General features: G+C 42.2%; 1 protein-coding gene across 1 annotated transcript in view; it reads right to left on the reverse strand.

The window, feature by feature from the left end:
- The window catches only part of MYO1E (myosin IE), a 240,413-nt gene that overhangs the window by 132,749 nt on the left and 93,378 nt on the right, over window positions 1-14,286 (reverse strand). Inside the window, exon 2 of the mRNA XM_050796778.1 lies at window positions 7,114-7,257. Within this exon, the coding sequence (XP_050652735.1) occupies window positions 7,114-7,257 (144 nt within the window). The remainder of the gene's footprint in view (window positions 1-7,113; window positions 7,258-14,286) is intronic.

The following is a 14,286-nucleotide window of genomic DNA, read 5'->3' on the forward strand; positions in this document are numbered from 1 at the left end:
AAAGGGAATGTGGTTACTGCCACCTTGTCCTAGACAAATTTATCACCGCACACAAAGAATAAAGGGCTGCCCTCAGGCCATCAGCCAAAGGTACCACCTCCCCACCAATCCCTTGGTTACTTAGTAAATATGAATTCAGTTGCCTATGAGCTCCTAAAGTAACCAACATTTTAAACACTGTTAATCTGCTATATAAAGAGATACCTCATTAAGTCTTGATTTTTCACCAAGTACATTACATAAATTCTGATTAGGGCCTGGTTAAGGAGATATTCAGAAAAAAAAAAATTTCTTTTGGACTACTCTAAGCCAATCCTGAATCAATGACTCAGCTCAGAATGAAATGAAGAGGGAAATTTGTAACTGCTCCCTAAATTTATCAGTAGGGTTCTTGAGGATAATATTATTTGGGAAGACACCTAAAAAATAAAGTTTGGTTTAAAATGGCTGTTTCTGGTTGGGTGCTATAATCACAACACTGTGGGAAGACATGTGGGATGACTGCTTGATTCCAGGAGTTCGAGACTAGCCTGGGCAATATGCTGAGACCTCATCTCTTAAAAACAAAACAAAACAAAACAAAAAACCTGCCAAGTATGGTGGTTTTCACATGCAGTCCCAGCTACTTGGGAGGCTGAGGTGGGAGGATCACTTAGGCCTGGGAGGGCAAGGACGCAGTGAGCTGTGATCATGCCATTGCTCTCCACCCTAGGTGACAGAGCAAATAAAATGAAATAAAATAAAATAAAAAATAAAGTCTCAAAAAATAAAATGGCTGTTTCTACAGAAAAACTAAGGAGACTTTAATTTAGACTTCAAGAAAATAAACATATCGTAGTTATTTCCGGTGAGAGTTTGGAATAATTGTTTATCTAAACAATTTTCACCTTTTCCACCTTGCTATGTGTGCAGAGGCCTTAGCTGTTTTCCGGAGACCTGTGCTCTCCTGCTGGTTTGGGAACTCCAGGTAATTCCAACAATGCTCACTCCCACTCCTATTACATAATTCAGGTGTGCCTCTGGGAAAAGCCGTTCCAATCATTGTCCCTACGCACATAATCCTTGGTGGTGAAGGTGTGGCCTAAGGTTAATTTTCAAACTGCAGGAAGATATGAAGCTATGATACCAAAAAATAGGAGTAAAAAAAATGTCAATTATTTAAAAGACTCTGGGAGACCAAAGAGACCCGACCCAAGATATCTTTAATTGATGGGTTCCCAAATGCCTGTCCATGGATCTATGAGTTTCCACTAACCTGCAGCAAGAATGACAAAAAAAGAAACAATGCACTGAATTTTTCATAAAGTTTAATTTATTCAATATAAAGAAACTGTCCTTTATTCTTAGATTATTTCCTTCCTACATTTTTGGTGTAAAAATATTCTTTCTTTTATGAAATGTGATGGTAGCACAACTTTAAAATGTTTTCTGTTTGTTTTTTGTTTTGTTTTTTGGTGTTTTTTTTTTGAGACAGAGTCTTACTCTGTTGCCCAGGCTGGAGTGCAGTGGTGTGATCTCGGCTCACTGCAAGCTCCGCCTCCCAGGTTCACGCCATTCTCCTGCCTCAGCCTCCAGAGTAGCTGGGACTACAAGGACCCGCTACCATGCCCGGCTAATTTTTTGTATTTTTAGTAGAGACGGGTTTCACCTTGTTAGCAAGGATGATATCGATCTCCTGACCTTGTGATCTGCCCGCCTCGGCCTCCCAAAGTGCTGGGATTACAGGCATGAGCCACCATGCTCAGCCTCAAATATTTGTTTTCAATAGTCTTATTAGGCAGTGCCAAGAGTTGAACTTTTCTTTTTTTTTTTTTTTTTTTGAGACGGAGTCTTGCTCTGTTACCAGGCTGGAGTGCAGTGGCTCAATCCTGGCTCACTGCAACCTCCGCCTCCCGGGTTCAAGCAATTCACCTGCCTCAGCCTCCCAAGTAGCTGGGATTACAGGCGTGTGCCACCACACCCAGCTAATTTTTGTATTTTTAGTAGAGACGGGGTTTTATTACGTTGGCCAAGGTGGTCTCGATCTCTTGACCTCATGATCCGCCCACCTCGGCCTCCCAAAGTGCTGGGATTACAAGCATGAGCCACTACACCCTGCCAGTTAAAATCTGTTTTAATAGTCAGTGAATTTCCCAAAACCACCTATGCTGGTTAAGTGGACTTCCCTGGGTTCAACCCTGAGGTGGCACAGGGAGGTGAGGTGACTTTCCCAGAGTCACGTGGAGAATGGGTGGGCTGGAACTCGAGGCTCTGGCTTCAGCCGGGCATCTATCTTGCTATGTAGCACGCTGCCCCTCCAAGTGAACTGGATGCCAAGGGCCACGCCTCGCTCGAAAACAACTACGCTGCTTTGAAATCCAGTGGGGCTAGCACAAAAGTCTGGACTCCTAATTCAAGGATTAAAAATGTGTGGTCTTTGAGTAAAAACAAGTTTGGAAAGTTGGACCGAATGAGCACGGAGTGCTTTGCACAGGAACTCTTTTCGTCAGCCAAGTGGTCAGAAGTGCTCTCTCCCCACGCACAACAGAGAACACTAATGTTTTCCTCATAGATCTTACAATGTAACTGTAGAAAGTGTGGCAACGTTGATGACAAACAGATGGCAAATTAAACCTTCTTTGTCATAGGACAAATAACTCAAAAATATGGAGTTTTATTGGTAAACAATGTCAGCATTTTCAAAGTGGATTTTTTTTTTCCTAATGTAGAAGAAATGTGCATTCAGCCTGAATGCATTAACAATCGACTGCCCCAAATGCTGTCTTTCAGTACAAGACAATGTGCAGGAATTAGATATAGAAGGGATAAAGTGAGCAATTTTATAACTTAATGTGAAATCAAGTCTCTTCTTGTCTTAACAATTAAACATAGGAGAGGAAAAAAACCCAACTCTTACTTACAGTAATGCCATTCTATTACAATATTCCCTTAACATTGAAGTGTTAAAGGACGCTTTTATCACTTAGCAGAGGAAGATTTGCAGCAGACCATCCGTGTTATTTCATAAACATCCATCAACCTTCCTCAAAGCTGAAAGCTACTCTGTGCTAATGATAGAAAGCACATTTATGCTGGGCTTCCCATATATTGAGTGGGTAGAGATTTCTAAAACATAAAGTCATTAGTGGTCTAGTAACTCATTTCCTTGGTAGAGCACACGATTCATCAGTCATCGATTCAAAAGCATTAATTCAAAGGCGCATAAACAGCCCTCTCTGTGTGAGTCATTTAAAAACTCTGTTGTCTGAATTTAAAAAGCAAGTCTTAACAGTCAACAAATTGTCAATGAATACTTAATACAATGCACCATGCCAAAAATTAGGCAGGAAACCAAGAAATACATGAGGCAGGATGATGCCATTTTTGTTAAAATTAACAAGAAAGCACACCTATATGCATGACCATATGTGGTTAAACTGAAAGCTCTACACCAAGAGATTAATAAGAACTAACTTTTGGCGATGGGTTCTGGGTGACTTTGGTATTTTCCTTTTTGCTTGACTGCATGGTATGAACCATGTTAAATGAACATGTATTGCTTTAAGGGGTTTTTATATGTTGCTTTTTGAAGAAGATATACAAGACATAGTCCCTGCTTCTGGTGTTTTGGGAGAAACAATCGTGATGGGGAGGAGTGAGGCTGTCTGCAGTTAGGAGGGACTGACTACAGACATCATTTGTTTCTTTTTATACCCAGCTTATCAAAAAATCGCATTTCCATATTTACAACGCAGTAAGTTCAGCCCACGTTCCAAGAACATTTCAAAATACAATTTGTTCCACTACTACAGTCAGTGGAAATGAAGATTTCTATGGGCTTGTCAATCTTCCATTTATAACTTAGGTTTCTGTGGCAAAATAATTTTAATTTCCAATAAACAACTTTACAGTTGAATTTTTGGAAAATAACTCGGAAATATGGGAAGCACTTACACACCTGCCGCAGTGCGTGGTAATAATGACTCATACTTACTGTTTACTTGCTGCATTCTTCATTTCGTTTCACCCTACAACAGCCTCATGTGGGAGATTTTATTATTACTCCCATTTTACAGGTACGGAAACCAAGGCACAGAGGTCACAAAACATTACGGTCACCAGATCTATGGAGACCAAGCCAGACAGTCCAGATCCACATCCTGCCACCCAGCTCCTTCTAATCAATTATCTGCCAGTTTTCAAGTGCTGTGGGTGCCGCACGTAAAAGTGATTGACATTTTTTTGATGGTGATAAGTCCAGATAAAGTATATTTCAGTATTTTGACCAAATAAAATAAAAACTTGCAACTGAACATAACTGCTTTTGTGCAATTCAATTAAATGAAGCTGCCAGGTGCGGTGGCTCACGCCTGTAATCCCAGCACCTTGGGAGGCCGAGGCGGACGGATGATGAGGTCAAGAGATCGAGACCATCTTGGCCAACAAGGTGAAACCCTGTCTCTACTAAAAATACAAAAATTAGCTGGGCATGGTGGCGCATGCCTGTAGTCCCAGCTACTTGGGAGGCTGAGGTAGGAGAATCGCTTGAACCTGGGAGGTGAAAGTTGCAGTGAGCCGAGATTATGCCAACTGCACTTCAGCCCGGGTGACAGAGCAAGACTCCATCTCAAAACAAAACAAAACAAAACAAAACAAAACAAAACAAAAAAAGGAAGCCCTGCACAGGTATCTGGAGCAGAAGTCAGCAATTTTTTTTCTGCAAAGGGCCAGAAAGTAAATATTTGAGACTTTGCAGACAGTCTGTTACAACTACTTAGCTCTGCCACTGTAGTGTGAAAACAACCCTAGACAACAACTAAACGAATGACCACGGCTGTGTTCCAACAAAACTGCTGTCCAAAAAATGGTGGTGAGTAAGATTTTGGCTGTCAGCCATAGGTCGCCACCCTGATACAGAAGTTATATAAGTAATAATGTACATTTCAAAATTGCTGAGTGTAGGTTTTAAATGTTTACACCACACACAATAAGTATGTGAAGTGACGGATATGTTAGTTAGCTTGATTTTATTATTTCAAAATGTATACACATATTAAAACATCACATTGCCAGGCGCGGTGGCTCATACCTATAGTCCTAGCACTTTAGAAGGCCGAGGCAGGTGGGTTGCTTGAGTTCAAAAGTTTGAGACCAGCCTGGGCAACATAGTGAAACCCTATCTCTGCAAAAAATTAGCCAGGCATTGTGGTGTGTGCCTGTAGTCCAGCTACTTGGGAGGCTGAGGTGGGAAGATCACCTGAGCCCCGGAGGCAGAGGCTGCAGTGAGCCAGGATCACGCCACTGCACTCCAGCCTGGTGACAGAGAGAGACCCTGTCTCAAAAAAAAAAAAAAAAAAAAGAAAAGAAAAGAAAAGAAAAAAAAAATCACATTATATCCCACAACTATATGCAATTAGTATTTGTCACTTAAAAATAAAATTAATTAATTAATTTATTTTTTTGGAGACAAGAGTCTTGCTCTGTCACCCAGGCTGGAGTACAGTGGTGCGATTTTGGCTCGCTGCAATCTCTGCCTCCCAGACTTAAGCAATTCTCCTGCCTCAGCCTCCCAAGTAACTGGGATTACAGGCATATGCCACCATAGCCCGCTAATTTTGAGTTTTTAGTAGAGACAGGGTTTCCCCATGTTGGCCAGCCTAGTCTCAAACTCCTGATCTCAAGTGATCCACCCGCCTCGGCCTCCCAAAGTGCTATAAAGATAAAATAAATTTTTTAAATGATGCAATTATAATGCAGCCAATAAATCCAACTGTATCTGTTAATCCTTGAAAACAGAGGTTCAGAGGTTTAACTACATAGATATTGGTAAAATTCCCTCATAGTAAGTAAGAAACAGCAGAGTACTGGTCAGAATGGTCCCAATGCCTTGGAATAATGCTGTTAATTATTTAATAGTATTGTTTACTGAATACCTGATAATTTGAACCCCCACCTCACCCCCAACTTACCAGTGATGGGATAGGCAGCCCCTGCAAAAGTTATTACTGCATACGTTCCAGTGCTTTTAGCTAATAGTCAAACAAGCAGTTTAAGTAATCATAATAAGCCACTGATGTGAAAACTATTCTTCCCCAAGCTTTTTGGGTAAAAATCTAAGATGTGTATTACATCAGTAGCAAAGACTCCACTTTTTAATAGGTCATCCATGACACCATACTTTCAGAAGGTACTACTGGCATCAAAGTTAAACTTTTTGGTACGATTATGTAGATTTCACACAGAGTTTTGCATGTCCATGACTAACTTTCACAATAGTTCTACCACTATATCTTTACATAGTTGCATCAGACGAAACTCCTGAATCCTATAGGAACTTAAGCAAATATCACAGTTCCCTGTTGATAATGAAGTCAACCCACATTTGAATCAAATTTCCATTCTGCATTTTTTAAAGCCCCGTAAAAACTGGCAACTGGCAAGCTAAAATTGAAACATAAAGAACAACTCCAGAAGGTCAGATATTTTCAATAGTCAATCTTCACTTCTCACATTTCCTTTAGTAAACATTAAAATGCAGAAAAACTGGCAAAATTTTTAAGCCTTTTAGGTCCAGACTTTAATGTCTCTGCTTTGCAATCAGGATGTTTTATTGACAGAACTCTTTGCAAACCAGGACTTCCTCTAGGAAGAGCAGAGGTTTCAGACACCACGTGCATGACTACAGCATGTCAAAGGGACAATATTATAGATGAAAATAGGTAAATACTGGCTACGTCTTCACTTTGTGAAATGCCAGGAGAATAATTGGACATCGTCTCTGCCCTTTGCACAGCCTGAACCAAGTGATATAAACATACAAAACCTCATTCTGAAACTGTGAAAACAATGTGAGCACACAGCATCCATTCAGACTTTCAGACACCTCTTCTCAAGCAGGACTAAAGCCACAAGTTCAGTTTTTTGTTTGTTTGTTTGTTTTTTATAATAGAGAAGGGGTCTCCCTGTGTTGCCCAGGATGGTCTGGAACTCCTGGGCTCAAGCAATCCTCCTGCCTCAGCCTCCCAAATTGCTGGGATTACCCACGTGAGCTGCTGCACCTAGCATAAAGCCACAATTTAACTGTGGACATGGTAATATCACTTAGAAATGTCCAAAGGAGCCAGTAAAGGATACAAAAATGTAGTCGTCCATGTATCTCTTCTTCAGATTCTCCACGATGGAATTCTCTGTGATCTTGGAGAGTAGCACCATGTCGTCCACACCACTGTGCTTGACATTGTGGCTTTGCCAATGGTATCGGTAGGCACCTTTGCTTCCCTGGGAACATAAAACACACAATTACTAGGATAGTTTGTTTTCCCCTGTAGTAACAAAGAGAAAATGCTGTTAATTTCCCAAATATTTTTTCAAATAAAATGTAGCAGAATGAGTAGTGCAGAGAAAGATCCTGCAATCAATGAGGATTCAAGTTCCAGCTTTGCTACCTACAGACTAAGTAAAGTGGGGAAAAGCTCCCTAAGCGCTCACTGTGTCCCAAATATTCTTCAAATAAAATGTAGCAGAATGAGCAGTGCAGAGAAAGATTCTGCAATCAATAAGATGAGGATTCGAGTTCCAGCTTTGCTATCTACAGACTAAGTGGGGAAAAGCTCCTCACTGTGTCCCTCAAGTGACACAAAGTGACTTCTTTTCTCATTTGTAAAATGGGAGACAGACCCACTTCACAATGTTGCTGTAAGGATCAAACAAAATAACATGCATGAAGTGCTAAACAGTGTCAGGAATACAGCATAACGCATGATCGAGAGTCTCTGATGACTCCTTCAACCATACTGTTGTGTTGAATTTGTCAGTGAAAATAAGCAACGACACAGAAACTTTCTAGTCTCGTTTTGCACATTATATGATAGAACCCAGAACTGGACAGAATGTGTATCACACAAAGGCTGCGTCACACAGTCATAATTTCTCAAGTCATCTAAATTACTTTCCCTTCATAAACCTATCACTGTCATACATGTAATACTGTCTTTCCATATTCAAAAGATGGCTACATTTTTATGACTGATGACTGCTCTAATAACAAGGATGTGGACAGGACAGACGAAATGAGATCACGGAACACGCCCAGGAGAGTAAGACCTCATCCCTGCGTGGCCCCCTTGGGTAGACGAAGCTGTGGCCCTCATCTACGTCTAGCATTTTTCAGCTTCACACCAGGGGCGGCCTCTGAACACTCTGTGGACTGCAGGGCTTCCTTTCATTTGACATTTCTGTAGTGGGGTTCCCCGTGTTCAGCTATATGCCAAGTTCTTATGGCACACTTGGGTAGCTTAAAGTCCCATGAAGACACCTAGATAATGATGGAACAAAGTTGATTCATGAGCACTTGGGGAGCTGAGCACTTGGGCAGTTCAAAGTTCCTTGAAGGACACCTAGATAATGATGGAACAAAGTGATTCACACATCAATAACAGTCAACACATACACACACAAAATGGGTGTTCCAGGAGTGGAGGGTAGGCCACTTCGTCCTGGGAGAGGCAGAAGAAATGACTTCCCGGAAAAGGAGCCATTTGAAGTAGGTCTAAGATATTTAGAATTTGCCGGAGGAGACCAGAGGAGGAAGGACATTTATTATAATCTACACTTATCAGCAAAAAAGTTAATAAATATGAGGTAATGGCAAATATTACATGACAATATTGGAAGATCCTCCCTTACCTTCAAATGCTTGCATTCTACTGGGAGTGTCGCCAATGGGTAAGTGCAGTGGGCACTGAACTGGGTGAGACTCACCCCTGCTCCCTCCCTGCTCACTACTTGGGGGACTTTGAATGAAGGAGAGAAAAATTCTGAATAAAGGTATCTAGACGGGCCAACTGCTCAGACATCAAAACTAGGATGAAAAAAGGGAAAAGGAGGCTTTTTGAGAGGAGAAGATGAAAAGACACAAGATAGAAGCCATTTCAAATTTTATTTTAAAAATTCATTAAATGGTTTACTTTCTTTTCTATGGGAAACACAGATCCTTTGCTAACAGCAAGTTCTAAGAGGCTCTAGGAAAAGTCATCTTCTAAAATCAGCCAAGAAGGGGCTACCACCGGAAAAGGATACATGGGAAGGGATTCTGGAAGGCTTGCCACCCATGCTGTCTTGCAGAGGGAAACTCTCTATATCTGGCATTCTCAGAACTACATGCAGCATCAATTCTACAAAATTACCTCAGACCTCACCACTCCTTCTTCCTCTTGTGGCAAAGCAGAAAGAGAAAAAAGCACTGGCCACAGCGTGACTCACTAGATTTCCACTGAATGCCCATGGTCTCTGTCCAGCCAGATAATTCCCAGTGATTCCTCCTCTCCTCACCTCCCCACCTTTTCCAGGTTTCTGGGCACCCACGGTAACTCTGCACAGAAAACTAAGGTCCCAGAGTAACCAACCTGTAGGTTGGCTGGTTGGTTTTTAGCCCTCATAGACGTCTAAAAATGTAAGCACCGTTGAACAAAACACAAGGGCTGTTAATAAGTGGTTATTAGACTTCTATAAAGGACAAGAAACAGAGAAGCTCTGTGTCATGGTGTATATGTTTGTGCTGATCCAAAGAAACTGCCTTCCTAGCATAACCCATCAAAGCCATCAGTCTTTCTGTGTCTCACTGCACAGAGACACATTCCTGACTGCCCCCACTCAGAGGCTGTTTCCTCCTCTTTCTCACGGTAGTTATTTCCTAGTCGAACAGCACTCACAGTGGAGTTCATTGAGTCTTATAGTTCCAAATATCACTCGACACTGAAGATTCCTAGCCCCAGTCTCTAGTGCTCGAAGAGGACTAATTTTCCAGTCTGCGATCTCCAACGAGGCGACAGTGGTTACAATATGCAAAGCAATGAGTTATTTGATTTGTGGAGGGTGATCTACTTACTACTGCAAGCAATCCTAGGAGAGAGGGGTTCATATTCCCATGCCACATAGGAGGAAACTGAGATCTCCCAACTAATAAGTAACAAAGGCAAGATGTGAACCGAAGATTCAATGACTATGGATGCATCCAAACGTGGTTTGTTCAGTCTCCTAAATGAATGACTTACTGGATATTTCTAGCCATTAAGTTTAACATGTCAACAGAATGACAGACTGTCTCCAAAACAAAATGTATCATTAAAAAGACACACAATTTTTAGGCTGGGCATGATGGCTCACGCCTGTAATCCCAGCACTTTGGGAGGCCGAGATAGGCAGATCACGAGGTCAGGAGTTCGAGACCAGCCTGACCAACATAGTGAAAACCCGTCTCTACTAAAAAAAAAAAAAAAAAAAAAAAAAAAAAAAAAAAAAATTAGCCGGGCATGGTGGTGTGTGCCTGTAATCCCAGCTACTCAGGAGGCTGAGCCAGGAGAATGGTGTGACCCCAGCAGACAGAGCTTACAGTGGTCTGAGATCATGCCACTGCACTCCAGCCTGGGTGATACAGTGAGACTCTGTCTCAAAAAACAAACAAACAAACCAAAAAATAACATATAATTTTTATTCATGACCATCTCTTCTTAGCATTAAAGACTAAACACCAAAGCTATTTTTGATTTGATACTTTTTTTATACCCAGTAGGTCACATATCAGTCTCTCTCTCTCTCTTTCTCTCTTCTGCCCTCCCTCCCTAACTACTGTCTCCCTTCCCTGTCTCTCCCTCCCTCTGCCAGGCAATTATAGTCACATATGTGAACTCCTTCAACCTTCACAACCCTCCCCCCATACTATGTATTACTATCTCTATTTTACTGCTGAAAAAACTGTAAACTGCCCAAGGTTTTCTAATGATAACTTCTGTCTTTAGTGACCACTCCTCACTATGTGTTTCTTCTCCCCACTCCCCCAAAAACCCACCCAGATGAGGCAAAGGGAGGGAGGAAAGAACCTGGAGGTGGGAGCAACTCAGAGCCTTTGGGAGAACCTGACCTGCCCAGAGCGTCAAGGACAAGGTGGATCAACGAAAGCTGGGCTAGGGCTGAGCTGGGAAGCTCTAACAGAGGGTGGTAAGGTTGTCAGGAAAGCTGGAAACCAAACATGGATGTGCAAGCTCTCAGCACAGCCTGGGGAGCTGAAAAGTTCCCCACAGTGAAACAAAAACCCTTTTCTGTTACTGGGTTGGGGACAACAGAGTTTAGTACTAGTGTGACTTGTCCAGAGGCACACGGCCTCTGCACACAGCCGCTGAATCCTGGGAGTAAGTGGGCAGGGTGGTGGGGCACCGTTACCATACACAATCCTGCGATCTAGGGAGCAGAGGCTGAAAGTTGTTCTAAGACACAAACTACTACCCTGGAATTGTGAGAATATGCATTAGGGCTCTGGAGCAACTAACCCTTCACACCTGTTTTGCCCCTCATTTCTTCCTCTACCCCTGCTGACAGGCAGGGGCAGGTTTGGCTGCCATGTGTGCTGGGAGGGGGCAGCAGAGATGGTTCCTCATCAGTGTGAGGACAGCCATTCTCTTCAGAGGGCAAAGGCTACCACCTCACGACTCTCAGGCGAGCTTCATTTTTGACGAATTCTCTTTTGCTTCCCACGCTAAAAATGGTACCATTTTAAACAGGTGGACACTCAACAAGGTATTGCATTTTCCAGCAGCCCCTGGGGAGCGCGGCACACTGTGCAAAGGGAGGAGGGCAGTGGCGGGCATGCCAGCTACAACATGAATGTAGTCACAATAATGAAAAGTTACTCTTACCCCTGAGACTTCCTACAAATGATGAGGGAGAAATTTCCATTAGATAGAGATTGAGAACAGACACTCTTAGATCCACATTCAGTTTCTAAGGATGATGTAGTTTATTAAAAAGCAGTTGATTCATGTGCAAGTTCTGGAAAGTAGGGTACGCCCCTATCCACATAATAGCCTGGTTTGTTGCTAACATTTAAGAGGTGGCACCCAAACACCAGAGTCTCTCACACAGAGGAAGAACTCAGCCTTGAGGCTGGGAACCTCAGCTGCGTGATTCCCTGACTGATTTTTTTAAAGGTGGAACCTCACTAACTGGGGTGTGTTTACCAGGGTGGGGACCAGGGAGAGCAAAGGTGAGTCAGCATACACAGGGAGGATTATTCTCTCCTGAAAGTCCACCTTCATTGCCCAGGAGACAGCCCCAGGGTAGGCCCGGCCGACAGAGCAGCGGTTTTGCAAACACTTTACTAGTGTCCCAGGGAGCACTGTTATTTGATTCATCTGGGAGAAAGGAGGAGTTACCCATATACTGGGTAACCACCATCTTCAAATGCCTTCAAATGCCCAGAAAAGAGAGACAACTAAGTGTGTTGTGTAAGTACAACAAGGCCCCCGTACAGGGCAGGGGGGAGGAGGTGACCATCAGTACTCTTCCAAACTTCTACAAAGAGTATACCGCACAGTATTTTTAGGTAGCAATTTGGAAATCAGTATTGAAATTTTAGAGACACAGACCAATATATAAACATAATTGACTAAATACAAATCAAAGTCTCGGCCAGGTGCTGTGGCACATGCCTGTAATCCCAGCACTTTGGGAGGCCGAGGTGGGCAGATCACAAGCTCAAGAGATCGAGACCATCCTGGCCAATATAGTGAAACCCCGTTTCTACTAAAAACACAAAATTTAGCTGGGCATGGTGGCATGTGCCTGTAGTCCTGGCTACTCAGGAGGCTGAGACAGGAGAATCGCCTGAACCCAGGAGGCGGAGGTTGCAGTGAGCTGAGATCGTGCCACTGCACTCCAGCCTGGCAAAAGAGCGAGATTCCGTCTCAAAAACAAAAAAACAAAACAAAACAAACAAAAAAATCAAAGCCTCATCCTTTTTGAGCTGGCAACTGTATATTTTAGGAATTACCTCAAGATATACCTGCAAAAGATACATAGGCAAGGTTGTTCACTGTAGCAAAGTTTGTAATAGGGAAACAGAAGCATCATTAAGGGACTGATCAGAATACAGCACACTCTGCAAAGGAGTACTTTGCAGTCATTAAAGGAACTTGCATGTACTGATATGGAAAGAGCTTCAAGACACTGTTTCATTGAAAGAGTAGTCAATATGTGGAACAGAAATGGAATTATTGAATTTGTGTAATTTTTTTTAAAAAGGCATGTGTGCTATAATTGTTTTGTTGGTACTTTTGGGGAGAAAACCTGGAGTTCTAAGAGAAGTGTAACTTTTATTTTCCATTTTAGACCTTTCTGTACAGTTCACAATTTTTAACCATATGCATGTGTCAGTAAAATCTTAAAAGAAATAGAAACATCAATATAATTGAGCATTTTCTGGGGTGCTGTTGGACACTGACCAAACTCTCAAAGTCAAAAGCTAGGACTGTCCTAAGACTGGATTCTGTGCTAAGTCCAGGTTGGAAAGGTGGCCCATGAGCACAATAGGACAGCAGACCTGACTTCAGAAAACCTGGGACTAGAATGCCCCCAGTGCTATAAGTGGATCACCCTGAGAAGCAGATAAACCATATTCTTATGGTGAACAATGGACAATGGGTAACACTCTGGCCTGCAGTCGAACTGAGCTTGTTTTTTTAATGAGATTTTTCTGTCTCCGTGAGTAATAACAGGAAAGGAACTACCTGCTAACACTTTGATCTTTTAATTTTAAGACATTCCGGAATTCCACCTTTTACATTTCTGCCATTTTACTGGACAAAAACATTTATTTCCATTGCAAATTATGAAAACTCAGCCAAAAATATTTGTCTGCTACATACAAAGCAGTGGGCTTGCAAACTGGTCTGCAAACCAGCAATGGGCTTGCACTTTATTTCAACTTTATGAAATTTAAACCTCCTAATATTTTGGTGATGGGAAGATGTGTCTCTGAAGCAAGTATGTGTGTGCTGGACTTCAGTACACAGAGTGCAATACAAAGAAAAAGTGTTTCTGGAATAGTGCACAGGGGACAGCGTAGTCAGTAGCCAACGAACCACTCTCATTCCCTTACACCCCTAGGTAATTGGAACTAACATTTACTGAAACCAGAAATATGTGCCCATGCTTCTTACATAATTATCTCACTTAATTCTCACAACACTTGCAAGACACAAGTATTATAATTTCTGCACTATTTCACAAATGGAGAAACTGAAACCTGGGGTCATAATGCACCATGTTGCCTTTGCTTGGAGTGGGTGGAAAAGTGCCCTGGGGGGTTGGCATGTGAGGCTTGGGGCAGGGAATACTCAATGAATATGAAGTATGTGCTTATTCATAAAGTTTCATCCACTTAAATATATGTGACCGTACCGCAAATTCATTATTTGTGTAGCATTTACACATACGTGGTCTCCTTTAATCCCTGAGACTTGACACAGGGATTTC

This window comes from Macaca thibetana, chromosome 7 (genome assembly GCF_024542745.1).
Source record: "Macaca thibetana thibetana isolate TM-01 chromosome 7, ASM2454274v1, whole genome shotgun sequence".
NCBI classification, from domain to species: Eukaryota; Metazoa; Chordata; class Mammalia; order Primates; family Cercopithecidae; genus Macaca; species Macaca thibetana.